This window comes from Perca flavescens, chromosome 22, assembly GCF_004354835.1.
Source record: "Perca flavescens isolate YP-PL-M2 chromosome 22, PFLA_1.0, whole genome shotgun sequence".
Taxonomy (NCBI): domain Eukaryota; kingdom Metazoa; phylum Chordata; class Actinopteri; order Perciformes; family Percidae; genus Perca; species Perca flavescens.
Genome location: NC_041352.1, coordinates 16921087 through 16940171, shown reverse-complemented (window position 1 = coordinate 16940171; position 19085 = coordinate 16921087). Strand labels below are relative to the sequence as shown.

The window sequence follows — 19085 nt, the reverse complement described above, 5'->3', positions numbered from 1 at the left end:
ACTGCTAAATCAGATTGGAGGCAGGTGAGAGCTAATGAGACACCTATTCATCTTCCATGGTGATGGGGATGTGTTTGTGCATGTGTGTATTTTCATCTTGATTAATGTGTTTGCTATAACTGTTTTTATTTAATTGGTGTTAGATATAGTATACTTCACAGACACACACACAGTTCCTCCTCTGACATATGTATGTGATTGTTCTCACCTTTAAGTGTTTTACAACGAGCTTACAAGGTTCTTCAAGGACAGACTACCTAAGCTACTGTCAGTGTTTCTCAATACTACTGCGCTTGTTGATTAGATAAGGGTGTCTCCTGAAGCAATTGTGGATTGATCCGTATCTTTGGGTTCATTCACATTGCAAAGTACTTTGCAAATACCTTCTCTCACTCTCTTTTCATCGCTTTATCTCTCCTTCTGTTTCCCCCTGCTGCTTTAATCTCCTCTATCTCGCTTTTCTCTTACCTTTTTACCAAGCTTTTTTTTTTATTCTTCTTTTCTTGTCCCCATTTTTTTTTCTCCTTCCCTCTCTTGCGGCAGGATTTCCACAGAGCACTCGCCCAAGCTTCAGATCCGGAGTCACAGCTACCTGCGGGCGGTGAGTGAGGTTTCCATCAATAGGAGTCTGGACAGCTTGGACCCGGCAGGGCTGCTGGCCTCGCCTAAATTCCGCTCGCGAAACGAGAGCTACATGAGAGCCATGAGCACCATCAGCCAGGTTAGTGGCACCCAGGGGCCCGTGCCTCTATGCCGTCAGCCCTTACACCCCCTGTACCTCCACTGCTATGTCCAATATGGTTGTGCAGGGGGGAGGACATCCCATCCGTAGTCATCCTAAGGCTTGAATTAACAATCAGGTCACCATCCGGCAAAGTATGAATAGTACGAAAACCCCCAATCTCCCAATTAGTGTATATGTCTGCACGCTGTTTTCTGGAGCTCAGATGATTACAGGCATATTCAGATTGGCTAATTAAACAGACCCCCCACCCCTCCCCCATCCCCTCCTTTACCCTAATATGCTCCTTCTGCTTAGGCATACTTTGTGATGTAAAATGACAAGCTAAAAATGTTCTCTTCAACATGGCATCTGCTTCTTAAGAGATGAAAAACAAGAATTGACATACAGCCATATACATTTCTTTGAATAATTTAAATTGTGATTGGTTCCAAATGATAATGGGCATTCGCCTTGATTTGATAGTTATTTTTTATTGGGGGGGCTTTTTTCCCTTTATTTCAGAGTGACAGTGGATAGACAGGAAAGGTGGGAGAGAGATGGGGGATGATACGCAGTAAAGGGCTGCAGGCCAGACTCGAACCCGGGCTGCTGCAAAGGCCTCAGCCTACATGGGGCGCACGCTCTTACTTGGTGAGCTAGAGGTCACCCCCTTGATTTGATAGTTATTGAAAATATCGAAGAATTGGTCGAGAAAACACTCAACAGTGGAGGTTATTGTCATGGCTGCTGCAAATTTAGCTGTTTGTCATTTTGGATTTTGAGCATGGCTTCATAATCTTATTTGGAGTGACAGGGAAGTTTTGCTTACCTTTTGGCCTCGGGTAACGGGGATTTGTACTCCCCTGCGAAGCCCAGCAGCAACACTTTGCCTCACCAGCTGAATGATGGGCCCTTGTGACGTTCCTTCAAATCCTGGCATGGAGCAGGCCCAAAGGAGAATGACACACTGGACATGGCATCTGCAAAAATGCCACTGAATAAAAAAGGTGCTGGTAGGCTCTCTATCTCACTCACTCTCATGTTTGATATGTATGCACATAGAGTGTGAACTGCCACACAAAACAGAGGCTTCCACCATCAGTGGATTGAATAGAGGTCCACAAACCTTTCTGACTCCAAGCTCTACAGTATATACTCACACTTGTCTGACTGTAAACTCTCTTCACTGACAAACACCAAACACTTTAGTCCCTAGCCACATCCCATTCCTTTGTTCAGTTCTGTTTTTGGACTAGCTGAACAAAGGCAACGTCAAGGAATGGAATGGAGCTTCATGTTATTTGCCCTTTCACAACCCAATCTGTAACACAACCCCTTCCCGCAATAGTTTTTTAATAAGTGTTTGTTTTTCGCTTTAGACCCTGTTTTGAAACCCAAACTGCACTAGCTGATGATGCAAGTGTTGTTAGATTTCCTCGTATCACATCTCAACTCCCAGTAGTCCTAGCTTTCACTCTTCTTAATTCTCACCTTTAATAACAACACTTGTAGTATTTCACTCTGTTGTACAGCCCTATGAAGTTGTATCCTACAGTGATTTCTTCCCCTCTGCACTCCTTTGATGTTCTTTTAGTTTTCTAGAATATTTTACTTTTTTCAGTATATGTACATTTGTATACATGACTTAAAGCTTCACAAGGCAGTGTGGAGGTAAAAGTTTGATCAATTTGGCACAACATACTCAGCAGTTATGTGATGTGACGTGTTTAATTTGAATCCAGTATGCTGACGTTTAACAGCATGACTAGTCTTGCTTAACCAAATTGGTCTATAAACATTGTTCACTGCCAATTCATATTCCAATTGCTTGCTTAATGGATTTCAGTCAAAATAACTTTTGTCAGTAACAGGCTTCTTGGGATCTAGTTTAAAAGACCAACCATTCATTTGGTATTTCTCCATGAGCAAAGAAGTGTCAATATCAAACAACAGAATTTATTTTTGGCAAATATATGGTGACTATGGTGGCCAGCATCACATTATGGGAACACTTTCTTCTGAAGCTTTCTTACTGGAGCACGCAATTTGTAATTTAAGTGTGTTTGTACATAAAACTCCTGCCTACCGAAGCTTTAATCAGTGAAATAGCTCTGTACCATTGAATCTTACAGCAGAGAGACGCTTCCCTGGCTTTTGCTTCTGTAATATATTATCCCTTCTCCTTTGTCTCACACACTGCTGGGGTGCACCTGTGCATTTTTATTTTTCATTTCCCCCTGTGCTTGTACGCTTCTGTGTGGGTTTCTTCGTCTGGGTGTTTGCGTGCACGTGCTGTATGTCTGCGTGTCCCCTCTTTCACAGGTGAGCGAGGTGGAGGTGAACGGGCAGATCGAGGCAGTGTGTGAGTCAGTGTTCAGTGAAATGGAGTCGCAGGCGGTGGATGCCCTGGATCTGCCCATGCCCAGCTGCTTCCGCATGCGTAGTCACAGCTACGTGCGTGCCATAGAGAAAGGCTGCTCGCAGGAAGAGGAGGAGAGAGGCGTCATGGTGGGCATCAGGAGGACCAACTCACCCCCGCACACCACCACCACCGTCAGAACCATCCAGAGCAGCACAGGTCGGTGGGAACCTGCACCCAACACACACACAGACTGATGAACATGAGTGAACATACATAATCCATAGCACATTATAAATTTATACGTGTGTATTATTAATGTGCTGTGAGTCTAAGTTATGCAATATGTGTATAGTGTCAACAGCAACAAAAAATAAATAAATTGTTACTGCAGTTAGCGCAGAGAGAGATTTATACTTGTATACAGATTACATTTTGGATCAAGGGCCATCAAATCAAATTCTTTCATTTCTAATTCTCTTCTGTTAAAAACCAGTCCTATTTATCATAAAGGAAAGGTTTTCCTTGGTTAGCTGATCAGGGAGAAGTTTCACTTTGCAAACGCAGACCCAAACCCTCTGCATTATTATCCATCTGACCCACTTTTTTTTCTCCGATACAATATGATGAATGCAGAACTGTTTTTCCCACATAAGAGCTTATTCAAGCTGTAAGCTCACTGGCTGCTGGATCTTATTTTAGCCCTCTTGTGTGCCTCATGGTCTGGAGCGCTTGGCTTTCCAGCATTATGGCTGCATGCAGTATTGATGCTGAGTAGTGCTGGCACCCAGCACTGGGTGCTTCTATGTTTCCTACAGCAAATCCAAACGTCATTCCCCTACATTGTGCACGTTGAGTCACCATTGCCTGACGCACACTGGCTTTCTCCTCCATTCCTTTTTAATGATGCCAATTAAAAGACAGCATTTTCTGAAACCTAGCCGACAAGGTTACATTCAGCTAATCAAACACATTAACTCCAAATTGGAAAAATGGCTAAACTAGTTCAATCAATTCAACGGGCTTAAAACTGATTCTGAGAAAACATTTATTTAATCCTGTTTAAGACTGACTCCCTACAAGTATTCTGTAATGAAATTTGTCAAAATATGAAGTTACATGCCAGTATTTTTGATCATTTCACATCTATTGACGATTCAGGGTAACAACACGATTAAAGGCAATAGTGGATTCAGTTGATTGTTCTATTGTGTAGTGGTAGTTATTGATCTATAAAAGGATAGAATCAAGAGAGGGACATTCGGAGCTCCTTTCCCTGAGGAAGGAAGAGATAATGAAGACCATTTATCAGGTGAGGTGTTGTAGGAACTAAACTCTGGTGTTCCAAGCCAGACAGCTGCTCTGAAGTGCTACATAACACTGGTACTAAACATGATACAGGCAGCCTTTCTTTCTCTTTCTCTTACTCCCAGCTGTCTCGTGTCTCTCACACGCTTTGTAGGTGGAACTGTCTTGATCTGTAATCATTTTCTGATAATGTAAAGATAACCCCTTTAAATCATTCTCAGGTTAAAAAAAGGTGACTAAGCAGAGGTGTGTGTGTGTGTGTGTGTGTGTGTGTCTGTGTCTGTGTCTGTGTGTGTGTGTGTGTGTGTGTGTGTGTGTTATGTAGCGCACATGTCTGCAGCAGTAGCCTCACAGCTGTTTGCAATTTAATGAACATCCATTTTTGGCACCTGAGTTTGTCACATGATGAATGGGCGTTGTGGAAGTACAGAGAAGAGATATTAGTGCTGTGTGGTCACTGATAATCCAACATTATGCTGCTGCTTCCAATTGAGAGCGATCCACAGCTCACTGTGATTGGCTGTCATCTTCTTGTGACTCTTGACCTTAATTTTCTGCCGACCTTATTGTGTCTCGGAATCAGCTGTAACTGAGGCTCAAACAGACGTGACAGGGAGAGTGGGTTCGAGTGATATATTATGAGTCAATGTGGAGAGCAGTTCACCGCGGTTGCTAGTGTGAAGGTAGGGGATTGCCTCAGATTACTTTCAAAATTGTACTACTGCACAATTCATCACCTCCTTAGATCTTTACGGCTGAGTCGTCAGTCACTGTAATTAATTAGCCACTTCTCCTTCTCTTCCTGGGGAAAGGCTATGATTGAAGAGGAGAGGAAGAGAGGGAGATTGGAAGGAGAGAAGGAAAAGATGTCAGTCGTACATTTTGCCCGTCTCACTCTTTCAGGACGCGCGCTACCGCCACGTTCAGGTCATGTGGGATTTAACATAATTACCATTTTCTGACTTTTACACACTGTTCACGCAGTATGTGAAATACAGGGATCGCAGGTGGTCGCGGACCCTTTAATTACCACCAGTAAACATTAATTGATGCTTCTTGATCTTTAAAAAAAATATATATATATCTAATTATTTTATATTTATCTGTGATGTAAAGTTGTTTGCATGTTGAAATGTTTAAATGTGGGGAGGAGGAGCAGCACAGAACATGTGACTGATGGTGAACAGACAGCTTACTGTATGAATACCTAGCTCATGCCGCAACTGCTAGTATGGACATACTGTAAAGTGATGCCGTACTCATAAATTAATGCAAACTATAAATTTAGGCTAATTAATACGATCCTGCTCTTCTGCATATTTAAAGCCTCATTTACGTCCAATACATATGATATGATTTATTTATTTATGGAATGCAGACAGGGCACCAGTATAAAAAAGGGAGCTTTTTGTGTAAGGAAGAAGACATTTCACATATGGAATAAACATGTCATTGTGCAATATAAAAGTCCTTATTTATCCAAAGGAGAGAATAAAAACAGTGCTTGAACTTGAACTCTCTTTGGATTGTGTTTGCAGGGTACCCCCCTCATGGGGTGTTTTGAACACAACAAGTTATAAGTATTACTAAGATTTTTCTGAAAGTTCTTACATATCTGACTGCAGTAAATATTTCAGAAGTGACTAAAAAATAAAAACTAACTGATCCCATTAGCCAGCCAAAGTCATTTAAGGTAATTAAATGCTAGAATGTGCAGTAACAGTCAAACTAGCTCTTATGAGCAGTGTGCATTATATGCCCTATTTATTACAGACATTTAAAACTTTCTCTTTCTTTGCTCTCACATGTAAACTAAACATAAGTGATGGTACTGTGACTTCCTGACAAGTAAACAGTCACAGCTTCTTTCTATTTGTCCACGATGCAGGAGAAGCATGCATGCATGCAGACGCGCGTACACACACACACACACACACACACACACACACACTCATTTCACAGGGACTCTTCCAGGAGCCCAAAGTGAGAAGTGAAGACGTTGTTGTGGTAAATATTGTATGATGCTTTAGACGGATGGTTCAGGCAGCAGTTCCAGAAAAACAGCCCCGCGCTTATGGTTTCTGCTCCCACTTGTCCCTGCGGCAAATCACCAAGATATCACACACACACTCATCAGGTGAGAGACCTATCAGCTTTTGCTCATGCCCCTCCAGTTGGCCCACTGCGCTGCTCCAGCCCATTATTATTGATGATCGGTTTAATCCTGAGGAAGGAGACCAAAGTAAGGGGCTGTCCTTTGATCTTTTCTCTTTGAACGTCAAGTGGCTGTAGCTGCTATTACCTGCGTCAGTCTGTGCCCACGCACACACACACAAACCAACCCACACAGTCACTCACACACATATTACCACTACATCGGACAGACATGTTGGCCTATAGACATCAGCTTCTTTGGATCAGTTTAACACGATCTGGAGCAGATCCTCTTTTACAGCTTGGGAAAATCCATAGCAATCGGTTAATGTGAGGATTTGACTGCCTCTAAGCCCTGGCTCCTCAGCCCCGCGTCGTCTCCTGTAACATATTCATCACCTCTTCACTCTGCTTTTGTCTTTACCTTTGTCAGCCTCTTACACAACAGCTAGATCACCTGCCTTTTCACAACAGCAGTTAGGTGTGTGGGTAAATCAACCTGTTTTTTCGACGAAGACGAATAATTGACCTTCAATTAGAAAGAGTATATACACAGATCTTAAGTCTGGGAATTGCGCCATAGTTTTTTTTTTTTTTTTTCCTCTCACCCTCAGCTTCCCAGGCTCACTGACCTGCTGTCAATTATCCAGACTCATTTTCCCAGCATCTATTTTTCAGAGGTGCTGAGAGATTGGCTGAAAAGAGTGGCTTTAGATTCTGTAATAGGGTACAGGACAATGTTTAATTCAATGGCTGTGAATTTCCTATGGCCCCGAACAGAGGCGTTGTGCTCAATAATGCATTCCTTAAGTAAGCTTTTGAGTCATGCTTGTTGCTCATTTTGCTGATGGTCTTGTCAAACACTTAGTGGAACACCTCTTCATTTAGTTTCTGATGTGGCTTTGGGCACACTTATCTATTTGTTGTGTAGCTCTGGGCTTTGTCCAATATTAATTTACCATTCAAGCCTCAGCCTATTTATCTATCTATCTATCTACAGTATCTATCTATCTACCTATAAACTAAGAAATGTACTGATATATTTAAAATGTGTTAAAAAGGCATTGTTGCCGTTTCAAGCTTTTCATTTTACTTTAAACCCATTATGAGCAACAAGAAGAGGTGTTAGAAAACAGCTGGGAATAATCTAACTAAAAAGCTTCATAACAATAGGACTGCAAGAAGACGTCATATGTTATATCCTCTTAAGATCCCACACCTAACATTAATCAAAGTTATGTTGTATATAATTGCATACATCCTGGCTGTAATGCTAATTACACAGGCAAAACTGAAAGTTGCTTTAATAAACCTCAATATGCTCTTTTTACTCTGGAACAGTAACCTAATAAAATCACACTTACTGGGCTCATGTGTTTCCCCAGCTCTGTCTATAGTACAGTGCTTAAATAAAGGCTGTACAACACTGCCCCCAGGGGCTCAGTGTAACACAGCACTGCACTTCTACCCTTTCTTCCTACAGTAGCTGTGTGAGTGGGGGGGATGTTAAAACTACCAGACAACTTGACCCAATTAACAATCGCTGTCATCATCACTGGCACTTTTCCAAGAGTTCTGTTCTGAGAGAGCTTGTGAGAATAAATATCTTTGGATTTCCCAGTGTGATAATTATAAGTGGCAGGGATACTATAGACCACTAAAGTCTGGTGGAATCTAAATCAAAGTCCGGCATTCATCCAGATCTCACCTCACACCTTCATCAGCCCATGCAAATGTCCAAGAGCAAGCCTGGAATTTGTTTTTTATATGTCAGGATGACTCGAGTCATATGTTATAAAAGCAAAGAAAATTGCTGCTCAAGGGTTCCCTTTGAGTTTTGAGAAGGTCCCCTCTCAAAGTGGGTTTGAGGAGGACTTGAGGTGAAAGGGCCCTGTGGCAGCATTAGGTCCTGAGAACACTGATCGTTGTTTCATGCTGCTGCAGTCAGTTACTGGGGATTTGGCCATCTGTTTGCCTGTTGTGTCTGTGAACAGAGAGTGATGCGTTCAAAGCAAAGTCACCCCCTGGGTGAATAAAGTAAAATCAAGTTATTATTGCATGTTGCCATGTAATCTATCTGCTGATTTCTAACAAGATAAAAAAGGATAAATACAGATCTAAGTTGGTGTTAATGTCAGTAAGTAAACAATGATCTCTACAAGAACATCATAACTCCATCAATCCCCATTGTAAAAATAAATAAATATCAATGTTATTCTTAAATATAAGCATTGTATGCAATAACAAGATGCAAACCTGTATTAAATCCTTGCCCCCTGGGTATGAAAATGCTCAACTATACCACACTTTACTAAACCACAAGGTGGCAGTCATTAGACTGAGTTTATCGTTTACATCTTCTGTTTGGCTGGATACTTTTGTGCATATGGGTTTTAAAGTTAGTGAGATAGTATTGAATGCTGATAATCAAAAAGGCAAAGTATATCAGTTTATCATTGTGTAGTTTTAAACTTTATTTAATATTTAGTTTCAGTTAGATTGGCTCACTGAGTGAGCTCCAGAATTTTTAAAAAATTTAAAAAAGTATTATTGTACTCTTGACAATGTATCAGACAATAACTTGAATTATTTATTAAGCAGGGTTACAGTTACCATTTGGAGTACTGAGGCCATGTCCTCTGGAATATTTCTGGAAATCTGGCAGGTTTAATGATATGAAAAGTATATCTGAGTTTACATAAAAATTACATGCACACTACATAATGTGTGTTTTTGACTAAATATCTTAGAATAGGAGTGGATTAAAAGCATCTATTTGTTTTCTCAAATGTTTTCATTTATTTCTGTTTTCTATCAAATGCATTTGAGTTTAATTGTTATTTGTTGTAGCCTACTAATGCATTACAAATGTTTAAAAAAAAAAAATTATAAAAAGCAAATGCCTATTCAATACAAAATCATTAAAACGATAGGCTTATAGATTTACAGAGATGAAAATTGAATAGCCTATAGAAAGAGTAATAACAGTTACAGTAGGCTATATGTCCAGTTGTGTTCAAAAACACTACTGGGCAACACAGACGCTTGGGAAGTCAGAAGGGAAAGTTATAGAGCCATTGCAGTAAAGTTTTCTGGAGGACTGTGAACGGGACTGTCCCACCCAGTGCTGAATTAGCTAAAAAAGTGTTTGCGTGGGGCGGGGGGTGCGATCAAGGCGCGTCCACATCCTGACATAAGATCCAATATCGTCAGAGTGAAGAAGGAAAAGAGGGAGAGAGGTCTCCTCCTGCCATCTCATCTCGGCTCAGTGTTGCGGACTCGCAGCTTTCATGACGTTACTTCAGTGTCTGTACAGCGCGCTGCTCGCCATGCGTGATTACTGGATTCGCCTTTGTGAGTAAAAGCCGCTGCTGTGTTTCTCTGTTGTTTGAGAGTGAGGCATGATGACCGATGGCGAGCTGCGCCAAGAGAGTCAGGGGCAGGAAGTTGGGATACGTGGCCTTCAAAATAAAGGCAACATTTATCGGTGAAGGGGGCAATAAGTAGCGAGATGCCAAAATAAAATTCTATCGCACCCATGTAAAATACATTGACACTGTAGCACCATAGTGTAGCACCTCATATTCAATTCAGATAAGAACACGAATAGGCTAACAACAATGGAATTTAACTACACGACGTCATATCAACAAAAATTATAGCCTACCAGTGAAATGTAAAGTGCGTCACTGACTTTTACTTTGAAAGTAGTGAGCGGAAGTCACGTATTCGTTGTGAGTTGCTTGACACTGAAACTATCAGCGCCCATCCCATGCTTTCTGCTTATTCATGCTTCACAGTATAAAAATGGACGAAAGTTGTTCATATTTAATAAGAATAACAAAAAGACAGTGACAGGACCTCATATTATAGGCTAATTAACGCCATATGAAATACAAAATCATAAATTCGAGTTTAATTGTGATATTTCTAAACTAATTATAGGCTACTGTAAACTGGTTGAATTAAAAAAATACAGATTAAGTAATCAAATTTAAATTAAAAACTACATTATAACCCCCTCACACACACACACACACACACACACACACACACACACACACACACACACACACACACACACACACACTCACTCATGGTACCCAGGAAATGTTGAACACCTTCCAGCTCCCAGTCTATTTCGGTATCATATCTCTGATGGGAGGATGACAGGTGTGGCCTCCATCACACAGAGCCTGGCACAGCATCAAAACACATATCTCTGCAGGGTCTTGTTATTTAGGTCAGACTCGGGGGGCTGGAATTGGAGTTCATACTGTAGGGGTTCATCTCAGACTTCTGTGCTTGTTATCCAGAAGGAGATGTTGAGCCCCACAAGCCTTATGGGAAGAGAGATCATTGGTGCCACTTAGTAGTTCAAGGCCTGCTAGGGTAGATGGAGGGCACCTAACATGCTACTGTGTGACAGACGAGCAGTCTGTAGCCCCATGTTTCCAACCCACCATCTGTGTTTTAGTGAGTCATGCACACACGGCATTCTCGCCACGATTGCCGTGCTGCTTGCCCGCTCACCTACCAGCTTCCTGCTTTCTATTTTCGGAAGAGGCTCCAAGACCCTCCGGAGCACAGCATGCCACACTGTACACGCAATCTCTCTGCTGATCCAAGTAGGCCATAGTCATATGGGATTATGTTAGTTTCACGTAAATGACAGAGTTAAGCAAGGCTTAGCTGTTGACACATTCATACAGGAAGGCCTTAGTCACACTTAATTATCAAGCTGTAAATAAAAGCTGTTAAATCTGTAACACTATCAATCAAAACATTACTTTTAATGTGATCTAATTGTTTATACTCAATCCATTTCTTTGATTTACTGTTTTTATTATATTTTTTTGGCTTACTTTATTCTGTTTTGTGTTAATACTATACAGCCATTTTTCCCTCAGCTGAATTCCATTACTTCCTTTGCTGTACCTACTTCACCCAGAGGGATTATTTGTTTCCCTCAGTTTCATTCATAATGTGTTCCAACCCATCAGTACTGGCTCAAAATTCATCCTTAAAAAAAATGTTTTTTGGAGGGCACAATTACACAACCATATTTTGAAGTGCCAACTGATGTACAGTAAACGGTTTCTAGAATGACTGTTCCCAGCAGGCAAGGTCATTTTAAAGAGCAGAATCATTGTTTGATTAAAGCTTTAGTGCGTAACTTTTTGATATTAATGACTGTCCGTTACATTCAAGACATTGCCAAATGAGTTGCTACAAAGCTAATTAAGACTATCCGCTCCACACAACTCTCTCTGTATTTCTCAGTATGGCTTTGTTCAGAAGATTGTGTCGTCAGGTGACTTTCCTGCGCAGAACCTCGAGTGAAGATAATTACCTCTTCTGAAGAGTCCATCATGTTTTTATAATCCTCCTTAGCTACTAGCAACTGTGTGAAGGGGGCGTGGGGGCAGTGCACGGTCACAGAAGGCTTGTATCATGTGGACGCGCCGAAAGTTTTGTTTTCATTACTTAGAATTCCTCGTGGGGGCGACAGAAACTACGCACTATAGCTTTAAGTATTACAATTAAAAAAAGGAATATTTTCAGTAACATTTTTCCTTCTGGTTTGACTTACTTATGTGGATCTGTATCAACCGGTTGAGAAACCAGATATGTCATATTGTGGTTTAACTCTGGACCAAAAAACTGATATAATGTAAATTTAAAGGAATACTTCCAATACGCTTATTTGCTTTCTGGCCAATATAAAGATCAGAAGATTGATTCTACTCTCATATCTGATGATTATATATGAACCTGCAGCCAAGCGACGGTTACCTTAGCATAAATATAGGAATCCAGTTAAAACGGGCTCTGGCTCCGTCCAAATGTTAAAAAAAATCTGCCTGCCAAAACCTCTAAAGCTCACTAATTAACATATTATATCTTGTTTGTTTAATTTGTACAAAAAACAAAGTGTAAAATGACATGTTGTTCATCTAAACAATTAGCTTATAATCTTAAATCTAGCCTACTTAATATGTCAATATAACCATGTAACATTTTACTTTATATTTGCCTAATTGAAGACCCTAATAAAATACAGCGTTAAGATTATTTAGTTCCATCTGAATGTACAGGCCCACCCAACTATTGTATCACATTTGCAATGGTCAGAGAAACAAAACTGCTGCTTGAACAGTTGCAATACTACTAAGTATTACCGGTAATCAAGTTATGTTGCTAATGCCCCTCTAATGTGAAAGCAGCTAAATATATGTTTTAAATACAGTAGTACATAATGTGTGGTCTGAAATGTTGGATTGATAGCTCTATACTGATATATTTGTCGTTTATGAGTTTGGAGTGGTTTAGTGCAGTAGATGGCCCTCTGTAGGGATATCCTGTTGTGTCAGGTTTGTTGTACCCCTATGTGACTTTAGGGACTAACCGAGTCGGTCACAAGACTTTAGCTTCCCCCTTCTGTCTTTCACCGCATTGTTTAAGTAGCAATTATCATGTTAAAGCTAAGCTTGTGATGTTCTTGCCAAGGGAATGGCAGACACTTTTACTTTAGTCATCCAGTGAAGGTGTGAGGTGTCCACGTTTACTGTAACTTTGGATAGTGATGTGATGACAGGCAAATCATTAACACAGTCTCCCTTACTCAGGGGTACTCAACAGACCAAAGTGTCTGGATCTGATGTCTTTCACTAAGTCTCCCTGCATATGTTATGTTTCTTCTCACTCCCTTACTTTCTTTCAACTTCCCTCTTTTACCAGCCTCTTAATTCCTCGGTGCTGTGGGCAAAGTTAATTCCAGATTTCTAGTAGTCCACATAAAAAGCAGAACAAAGATAAAGAGGTCAGGTGAAAATATGGTTCTTAATTAAAACTGTTGCGTTCTAAACTATGGAGCCTCAGTGCTTGCTGATCCTGTCCTTACTTGCCAACACGTTATTGTCTCAGTCTTTGAATATGCTTTTCATGTTTTTTTAGTTAACCATTTTGAAATGCATGCTCTCTGCATGAACAAAATAAACAGTTATTCAATAAGTATTTTTAAGAAACAAAGGCAAGTGCAAAATGAAAATACTGTACAGGATAAGTAGCTTTCATATGATGCTAGCTAAGCGGCTATCATAAATAAATCTGAGCAATATTATATTCAACTTCTCTTTTTCCTTTACAAAAAGACAGTTTAGATTGTACAAGCACTCTGGATATTAGCCTTAAAAGTCTTGACTTGATTCATAAAATCAGTGGGCACAAAAAAATAGACTAATTTGTATTTTTAGTTAGATTTTATTTTGATGTTATAACATTTTGGCTTACCCCACATGGCATTGCCAAGACACCACTTCAATCATCAAAAATATAATAGAACATGTTATTGGGACATATATACAAAATCAAAAGAAATACATTAATTTATCATTATATATACTGCTTAATACTTTCACTAACATGTTTATGTACAAATGTTCAAATGACTTGAAAAACATGCTTAAAGTATTTATCCTGATAAAGGGCTTTTTCCAATTTAAATGTTTTGTATAAGAATACCAACTCATAATCTATTTTTTTTAAATAACTTTCCCATTTTTACTTTACTCAAATATTGCATGGTTCCCAGTAAAAAGAACAATACAAAACAAAGTTAAACTCACTGTCTGCATCGCTGAGACGAGTCCAGTTTAAACATTTAGTGATGAAATGCCAATGTTTGAAATTTCTTGAGAATTGTAAAAAATTGTGACTTAAAAATGAGCAAAAGCACAGATGAAAATTGTATTGACTGAATGTAATGACAGTAAATGTAACTGCTGCATTATTGTGGGCATCAGCAAAACAAATGACCAAAGTAGAACCCTAAATAGCAAGATACCTGTCTTTTCTATGAAATACGAATATACAAACTAGTTCATCCCAAAAAGAATTCCCTACCTTTAATGTAATTTGTTAAGTGTCAAGTGGATATGCAGGATATTAAATAAAAAGGACAAAATATAACATTAAATAAAAATAGCTTTTTTATGTTTTCATTCAGCAGTAATTTTATTGTATTCATTTTTCAGTTTTGGTTTATCACCACTAGATGGTGCTTCATTCCCAGTTTTAGAATAAATCCAGCTTGCATTCTGATGTCTCACAACAGCAGTGGGTCTCAGTAAAAGGGGCAACTCACAAGTTTTCTCTTTTGTTTTTTGCTATCAGACCTTATTTTAGACACACCGTGTGTCTTATCAACAGTGTGTGTGTGTGTGTGTGTGTGTGTGTGTGTGTGTGTGTGTGTGTGTGTGTGTGTGTGTGTGTGTGTGTGTGTGTGTGTGTGTGTGTGTGTGTGTGTGTGTGTGTGTGTCCAAAAGACAGAGATAGAGGAAATGAATGAGATACTGTACCCCTGAATCATGACTGACATTCATGCTTTGCTTGATGTATATGTGCCTGAGAGACATGGAGATCAAACGATGTTCATTGAAGAGGAAGGCTCCTTTGAGCTCCATCAATCCCTCTTGCCATGTCTGTTCCTAAGTCCCACACACACATATAGTTCTTCATGCTCTGGCGTTAATTACAGGGATAGATAAAGCCCTGCCTTAGCAATGTATGTCGCTGCATGTGAAATACACCTGTGTGTCAGTGGATCAAAGCTGCCATCCTCTAAGGTGGAATTATTAACCAAAGAAGGGGATACATTAACCAGTACTCTGGTGTCATCCGTCTCTCTGTCACACACACACACACACACACACACACACACACACACACACACACACACACACCTGCATAATGCTGTCATCCCCCATGCTTTGATGGTGCAAGTAGGTGTGTTTGACAGGAAACAAGGGCCGGGTTGAGGCATGTGGTGACACACTAGCACACGCAGTGTATACATGTGGAGTAAAAAGGAGAAAGACACCAGTTGTGGTTGGCAGCCATACCTGCATGGAGCTTCTGAGCATGTGGGTGTGTGTGCAACCATGTGTCTGTGTGGTGTCAAAGTGTCTGTGTGTGGCTTCTCCGGGATCAAGCCTGAACTAGGAGCCTTGATGTGCATAAACTGTGATTTGGCTATCTCTCTTCCTGGAGAAGATAAATCCTAACCATGCTGGTGTGTCAGTCGCTCAGTAATTACTTCATCCTGTCACGACTGTCTGAGAATGCAAGCCAGTGGGAACTTGTACTGTCACTGTTTCATTGACAAAAGGCAAAAACAGTCAGCGTCGCTTTTCTATGGCTCAGTGTCAGTTTAAGGGTATTAATCCTCAGATTAGCAGATGCAGGTAACCTATGCAGATAAATTGCACCTGTAGGAACTTGCTGAATATTTCTGCAGAAATTACTATATCATAGTATCAATCGTGTAATCATTGTGCATTTCCACAATCTGAATTGATAGTGATTTCATGCTCTAAAGCAGAATAAAAGTCAATAGGATTAAACTGCAGGACTTGAAGCTTTTGTTAGTGGCTGTTAGGTGTTCATGTTTACTTACGACTTAATTGGTCCCAGCTTGTTATGGCCTGGAATGCTTTAATTATAGCCATTTAGGGAGGAAGAGTGGCATTTGGATATCATTTGACACAGGAAGAGAATGTCATTCATTCCTCTCCTGCTATTGGTTTGAAAAAAAGGCAGAAATGAGAGAGGGGCACAGGGAGGAGCTGACAGGGCTACGGCAAACACAAAAAATGGCTGCGGCATTGGACCCCCTGCTGTCCACCACTCTGCAGATAGAACACACACAAGCTTCCTGCTAAAAGAAGGAATTTGTAGTTTTACTTTGAGGATCCCAAATGTAAAGATGTATACACACATGTGTGATCAGGTGGACAGGGGCTGCTCTGTCAGGTAGGGGCTGTCCCACTCCTCCCTTTTTGCTCTTCCTGTCTGTGTTTTGACATCAGAAGGAGCAAAGGAAAAAAGCAAAGCCCGAAAGGATTTCCTCAGTGTTTACTGTGGATGATCCTCATGGCTCCTGTATGCTAAAGTTGGGCAAGGCAGGGCCCGCAAATTCAAAGCTCTGGGTGGATGAAAAACAGAAGAGGGGTTAGGATATAGAGTTAAACCTCCTCCATGGAGACGTAAAAGATGAAACATGCTTTTTGCTCTGTTCTCTTGACAGAATGTTGGACATTTTTTAGACTTTACTTGACAGCTAAATTGTGTGGTTCATGTTGCTTTCACTGTTCAAGAGAGAAGGGAGTATGTTGAAGTAACTCTGGGGCATGGTGCATGGCTGTAAGTGGGTGGTTTGGGCTGTGCAGTGTGGGAGGCCAGGCCCCAGTGCAAATTAAAGACTTCTCTGTGAAAGTCCCAGACTCGTGTGTGTGTGTGTGTGTGTCTGAGTGACTGAGCCTGTGTGTATGTGGCCGGTGGGGAAGAAACCCAGCCCTCCCTCTTTTTATTTTTTTTTAACCAGTCATTAAACATAAGCCACAACTCACCCCCGATACACACTGAGAGAGACAGCAAGAGGGAGAGAAAGAATGCATCTCCTCTTTCTCCTCCCTTTCTTTGAGCTTTGCTGCTTCACTAACCAAGTAAAACAGGGAGGAAAGGGGGAGGCTGTGTTCAAGGGGTACTGATTCCACTCATAGGTTTTTAAGACGCACACTCAGACCCCTCCCCCGTGTTAAGAGTGGCAGTAGTTTTTTTTTCTATGCAGGAGGAGAAAGAGATGAATGGGGAAAGGAATGCAGAAGACAAACGAGGGCTCTCGGCAGGAGAGTGGGAATGTTGTAGAGACTATTGTTCCACCCCCATCGGATTCTGCAGGGAGTGGATGTAAACACGTAGGAAGAGAGGGAAGAGGGGTGTAAAAAATCACACCTGAGAGACCGCTCTGTAGCATCTACTCTGATATTCATATTTTCCCTGAGACATGCCGTCTCCATTGCTCGCTGGTTTGGACATACACAGATGCACACACATGCAGCCAGTGCCTATAGCTGCCATCTCGTCTTTCCCTCCGCCCACCTCCCTCCCTTCAACAGGATGTATAGGGTCAGAGGGTCAGGACTGGAAACCACAAAAGACAGTATGCGTCAGTGTAGCCTGGTTCTTGTTCCAAATCCCCCCATAGCTCCTCTTGTACCTCCTACCTTTTCTCTCTTCCCCTCTTTTTTTCTTTCAATTTCCTCTTTCTCTCTCTCTCTCTCTCTCGCTCTTAACTTTCCATCTCCGTCTCTCCATCCATCCCCCCCGCCTGCCTCATTCCTCCTCTCATATAGGAGACGCAGAAGGCCTTACATTTGGTTTTGGGCCCAGATGGCTTTAGCATGCCTCTGGCGGTGGATTAAGCCCGCCAGTGTCTCCTTTCCCCTCCATGTGCAAGTGGTCAGGACAAAGAACGTCAAACAGGGGAAAAGGAGGAAGGAATGCAAGGGGAAAAAAACAGGACTGTGAAACAACACCCGTAGCTGATGTTTCACGGCATTCCTGGAAGAGTAAACTTAAACGCTTGTAAAAACTGTCAGCCAGCTTTCCTGCTAGTTTTGTGCCCAGTCATTTTATGAATCAAGTTATGACTTTTTTTGCCTCTTGGAGTTAATCCCCAGAGTGCTTGTTGTATGCTAACCATGGAAAGGAGAAGTGAACTTTTGACCACATTCTGCTGCATTTATATGTAAATAGCAGCTGCAGCAAGCAGTGATCCTTCATGTAATGACATGACATCGGCATTGTGTTTCAGCCCTCTCACTTAAGGCTGTGTGTGTCAGCCCCTTGTGTTTTTGTCTGTTTTGCTGTGTGTTTGCTATTTTGTCCGTGAGTCCATTATTCCCCAGGCTTGCGGTTATGTTTTTCTGTACGTGGCTGTAACTGCACAGACTTTTAGTTCTTGTGGACAGTCTGTCATGTTTTATGTGTTTAGCACTTGGAGACAGTGTGGTGGCAACATATTGCTGTGTTGTGGGTATTTTTAGCATAGCAGACAGTGGCCTAAGTGGCCTGTATTATCCACTCAGCAACACAAAATACCACCATTTAAGACTGTCCTCTCTTCTTCTTTCACTCATTGTCTCTGTGTGCTTGACATTAACAAGCTCCATATTCAGAGATTTATGTAGACCTAGTCACTGCTCAATTACAAAGCCAGTTTAATTTAATGACTAACTGATCTCCCCCAGCTACATGATTTTGTTTTTCGGTATGCCACGGCTTGCTAGAGTTGCCCATGCTGTCATTGCCGGCACATGTGATGTGTCACTCCGCACAGAGAGCCAGTCTACTCTTAAAGTCAGTCGGTGAGCAATGCTGTGGGAAATGAGTGCAGTGAAAGCATGCGTGAGATGTGTGGGTGTGTTAGCTTTAGCACTGGGGCTAATGTTCGGATTTATGCTCCACGAAGCAGCTGGAATGTACAGGAACTGAAGGAAACGGCACAGTAAACTTATCTTCTGTCCTATCCCCTTTTCTCTTAACCATTTTCTCACTTGTCTTTCTATTATTCTGTCTTTTTATCTCTCTCTCTCTCTCCCCTCTTAACATTGAGTGACTATGCTCTCTCTTTCAACCCCCTGCAGGCAGGTTTTTTGGACAGAAACAAAAGACTTGTGTCTCTTCATGTGGTTGTGG

General features: G+C 41.1%; 1 protein-coding gene across 3 annotated transcripts in view; it reads left to right on the top strand.

Moving 5' to 3' along the window:
• The window catches only part of dlgap1b (discs, large (Drosophila) homolog-associated protein 1b), a 105488-nt gene that overhangs the window by 70417 nt on the left and 15986 nt on the right, over nt 1-19085 (top strand). For all 3 annotated transcript variants that reach the window (XM_028569217.1, XM_028569216.1, XM_028569218.1), the window contains exons 5-6: nt 544-721; nt 3047-3302. In XM_028569217.1, coding sequence (XP_028425018.1) covers nt 544-721; nt 3047-3302 — 434 coding nt within the window. The remainder of the gene's footprint in view (nt 1-543; nt 722-3046; nt 3303-19085) is intronic.